Source organism: Salvelinus sp. IW2-2015, linkage group LG19, assembly GCF_002910315.2.
Source record: "Salvelinus sp. IW2-2015 linkage group LG19, ASM291031v2, whole genome shotgun sequence".
In the NCBI taxonomy this organism is placed as follows: Eukaryota; Metazoa; Chordata; class Actinopteri; order Salmoniformes; family Salmonidae; genus Salvelinus; species Salvelinus sp. IW2-2015.
This window is the reverse complement of record NC_036859.1, coordinates 11158047-11161676: the sequence shown is the minus strand read 5'-3', so window position 1 is coordinate 11161676 and position 3630 is coordinate 11158047. Positions and strand designations below refer to the sequence as shown.

The following is a 3630-nucleotide window of genomic DNA, read 5'->3' as shown; positions in this document are numbered from 1 at the left end:
ATGGCTGGTGGGATTGTCATGCTGGAGGGTCATGTCAGGATGAGCCTGCAGGAAGGGTACCACATGAGGTAGGAGGATGTCTCCCTGTAATGCACAGCGTTGAGATTACCTGCAATGACAACAAGCTCAGTCCGATGATGCTGTGACAACATCGCCTCAGACCATGACGGACCCTCCACCTCCAAATCGATCCCGCTCCAGAGTACAGGCCTCGGTGTAATGCTCATTCCTTCGACGATAAACGAGAATCCGACCATCACCCTTGGTGACACAAAACCGCAACTCGTCAGTGAAGAGCACTTTTTGCCAGTCGTGTCTGGTCCAGCAACGGTGGTTTTGTGCCCATAGGCGACGTTGTTGCCGGTGATGTCTGGTGAGGACCTGCTTTACARCAGGCCTACAAGCCCTCAGTCCAGCCTCTCTCAGCACTGATGGAGGGATTGTGCGTTCCTGGTGTAACTCGGGCAGTTGTTGTTGCCATCCTGTACCTGTCCGGGAGGTGTGATGTTCGGATGTACCGATCCTGTGCAGATGTTGTTACACATGGTCTGCCAATGCGAGGACGATCAGCTGTCCATCCTGTCTCCCTGTAGTGCTGTCTTAGGCGTCTCACAGTACGGACATTGCAATTTATTGCCCTGGCCACATCTGCAGTCCTGAGCAGGGACCCTGGGCATCTTTCTTTTGGTGTTTTTCAGTCAGTAGAAAGGCCTCTTTAGTGTCCTAAGTTTTCATAACTGTGACCTTAATTGCCTACCGTCTGGAAGCTGTTAGTGTCTTAACGACCGTTCCACAGGTGCATGTTCATTAATTGTTTATGGTTCATTGAACAAGCATGGAAAACAGTGTTTAAACCCTTTACAATGAAGATCTGTGAAGTTATTTGGATTTTTACTAATTATCTTTGAAAGACAGGGTCCTGAAAAAGGGCTGTTTCTTTTTTTGCTGAGTTTATGTAATAACACTTAAGATTTTCTGGGCTAACAATGTAAGAAATAATACATWAAAAAAACTAAATACGACATAGTTTCCTAAGCACTCGAAGCGAGACGACCATCTCTGTCGGCGCCACCTTGCTAATGTAACTCTGTGTCARCACCCAAAGGGCTAGTAACTTCACTGTGACTTAGTTTCCCCATGAGTGACAAAACACTGAGCCAATCACGGCGCAACGCTCCGTTTTTTCTGCTATCTTGCCACACCACCACAGAAACCACTGAGCTGGGCTGAAATACCTGCATTTTGGAGCTCCTTACTCAAGAAAACAAAAAAGAGACCATGTTTGTATGCAGCTTTATTAACTCAATGATATACACTACTGTTCAAAGTTTGGAGTCACTTAGAAATGTTCTTGTTTTTGAAAGAAAAGCAATTTTTTCCCCATTAAAATAACATCAAATTGATCAGAAATACAGTGTAGATACTGTTAATGTGCTAAATGACTATTGTAGCTGGAGACGGCTGATTTTCTATGGAATATCTACATAGGCGAACGGAGACCAATAGGAGAACACAGAGAATGCGGTTCATGCCACCAAGTCTGTGGAGACCACACGTGCTCACCTGCAGGGCCAGCTACACAGCAAAGAGGCCGACAACAACCGTCTCACCGTGCAGCTCCGGGTAACACACAAGTTCAGGCATCAGTCTATTAGTCAGTCAATCAATCACTATGTTRTCCGAGTTGGGAAAGGTGTATTTCTAAGCCTTAACCATTCTGTCTGTAAAATAAGACACAGGTAAAGTAAAGGACGTCGTTTGCAGTCAGTATTATGCTTCCAGCCTGTGTGTGTGATGTCTGGGACAGTTGGGAAGAAAGACAGCAAAAAGTATACATTTCTGTTTCACAAAGAATAGTGGGCAATAGTCTTCTACAACCCATTCAAGACGGACGTCGTCCATGAGTGAAATCCTRTTTGTTTTCACCAGGCTAGAGATAAGTATTTAGATATGTTGAAAGCTTAAACAGTCAGTGTTTGTTCCCTGTCTTTCTTTCTCCCAGGGTTTGGAGAGGCAGCTGACTGAGCAGAAGCTGGAGATAGATGGTCTGAGGGGGGAGATCTCCAGTGTGTCTGAGAAGGCAGAACAGGAGAAAGAGGGCCTGAAGAAGGCCACCCGTGCCCAAAAACAGAGGGCCGAGAGGTTCGAAGCTGCTGTGGATAAATGTTACACTCAGCTGAGGGAGAAGGTATGTATGGGTAATGTTGGGAGTCAGTTTGGTGGTCATCATTTTCTCTTCACCAGGGTTTTGTTCAGGCTGGAGAACATGTTTTGAAACCAGGAGAAACTACATGCACTTTTCCAATAATACCACAGCTTTTTAAATTGTATTTTTGTAATACTTTTTATTTATTGGTTTTTAGATCACAACAGAATCACAACAAGAGATATACATACATACATGCACCCATTGTCACACACATCCACCGGCACACACACAGACAAGTGTCCACCCACACCTGTCTGTTTAAAACATGTACATTTTATCTCCTGTTAGGGCCTATAAATATTTCACAATATAATGTCAGTTTTCTATACGTTTTCCCATTGTATCTCAAATAGACATTTTTTTTTTTATTCTATGAGTTATCATTTACCATACTATAGATTTTATTAATTGTTTCTTTCCAATTGCTTATTTGTGGTGCCAGGGGTTTAAGCCAGTTTCTAGTAATCTGTTTAAGTGCTGTTATTCTCAGAATTCTGAAAAGGTACTTATCATATTGGAGGACCAGTGTATGAGAGGTTCTCCATAGGAACATGTGTTCTGGATTTAGAGAACGTGAGTGTTCAAGCGTATCATTCAGTACTTTATATACTTCGGTCCAGAAATGATTGAGGACTGGGCAGGAATATAGTATGTGGATGTGATTAGCCCTGCTCTCCCCACGGTTATGCAAGCAATTTGGTGTGATGTCACAGTTGTATTGTTGTTGTATTATAGGAGTTCTGAAACATCTTGACTGAATTTTCCAAGAGTATTCCCTACAGAGTAGAGAGTTAGTTGTCTTGGACTTGTTCTTCTAGATATGTCCTCCCAGTCCTCTGGGGTTATTAATATTTACAGTTCGTCTTCCCAATTGGTTTTCACTATAACATTCTCATCTTTTGTTTCTTCTTCGATAATTCTGTGCCCCATCACATTCTTGGCATTTACTTTCTTAGATGTCTTTGCTATATATCTAATTAAAGGATGTACAGTGCTTTCGGAATGTTTTCAGACCCCTTGACTTGTTCCACATTTTGTTACGTTACAGCCTTATTCTACAATTGATTAAACTAGGGATGCACCGATATGACATTTTTGCCTGATACCGATATCTGATATTTTCCTTGGCAAAAAAACGATACCGATATCGTTTTTTTTAGCGGCTTTTTAAGTATTATAGTACAGTTAAATAGTTGAGACACACACACACACTAACCAAAAAGTTATTTTGTTGTCATTTGGGTACACTACCGTTCAAAAGTTTGGGGTCACTTAGATATGTCCTTGTTTTTGAAAGAAAAGCACATTTTTTGTCCATTTAAAATAACATAAAATGTATCAGAAATACAGTGTAGACATTGTTAATGTTGTAAATGATTATTGTAGCTGAAAACGGCTGATTTTTAATGGAATATCTACAT

The 3630-nt window shown here is 41.6% G+C and overlaps 1 protein-coding gene across 1 annotated transcript; it reads left to right on the top strand.

Annotated features, from left to right (window-relative positions):
• LOC111979589 (outer dense fiber protein 2-like) lies at nt 1-2395 on the top strand. The gene is made up of 3 exons (XM_024010185.2): nt 1-33; nt 1507-1623; nt 2003-2395. The coding sequence occupies exons 1-3, from the start codon at nt 1-3 to the stop codon at nt 2273-2275; spliced, it is 423 nt and encodes a 140-aa protein (XP_023865953.1). The 3' UTR covers nt 2276-2395.
• The last annotated feature ends 1235 nt before the right edge of the window (nt 2396-3630 follow it).

Coding starts and splice junctions, on each gene's coding strand:
- LOC111979589 (XM_024010185.2), top strand. CDS start 1: ATGGCTGGTGGGATTGTCATGCTGGAGGGTCAT. Junction 34..1,506: donor TTGTCATGCTGGAGGGTCAT/GTCAGGATGAGC, acceptor GGAGACCAATAG/GAGAACACAGAGAATGCGGT. Junction 1,624..2,002: donor GTCTCACCGTGCAGCTCCGG/GTAACACACAAG, acceptor TCTTTCTCCCAG/GGTTTGGAGAGGCAGCTGAC.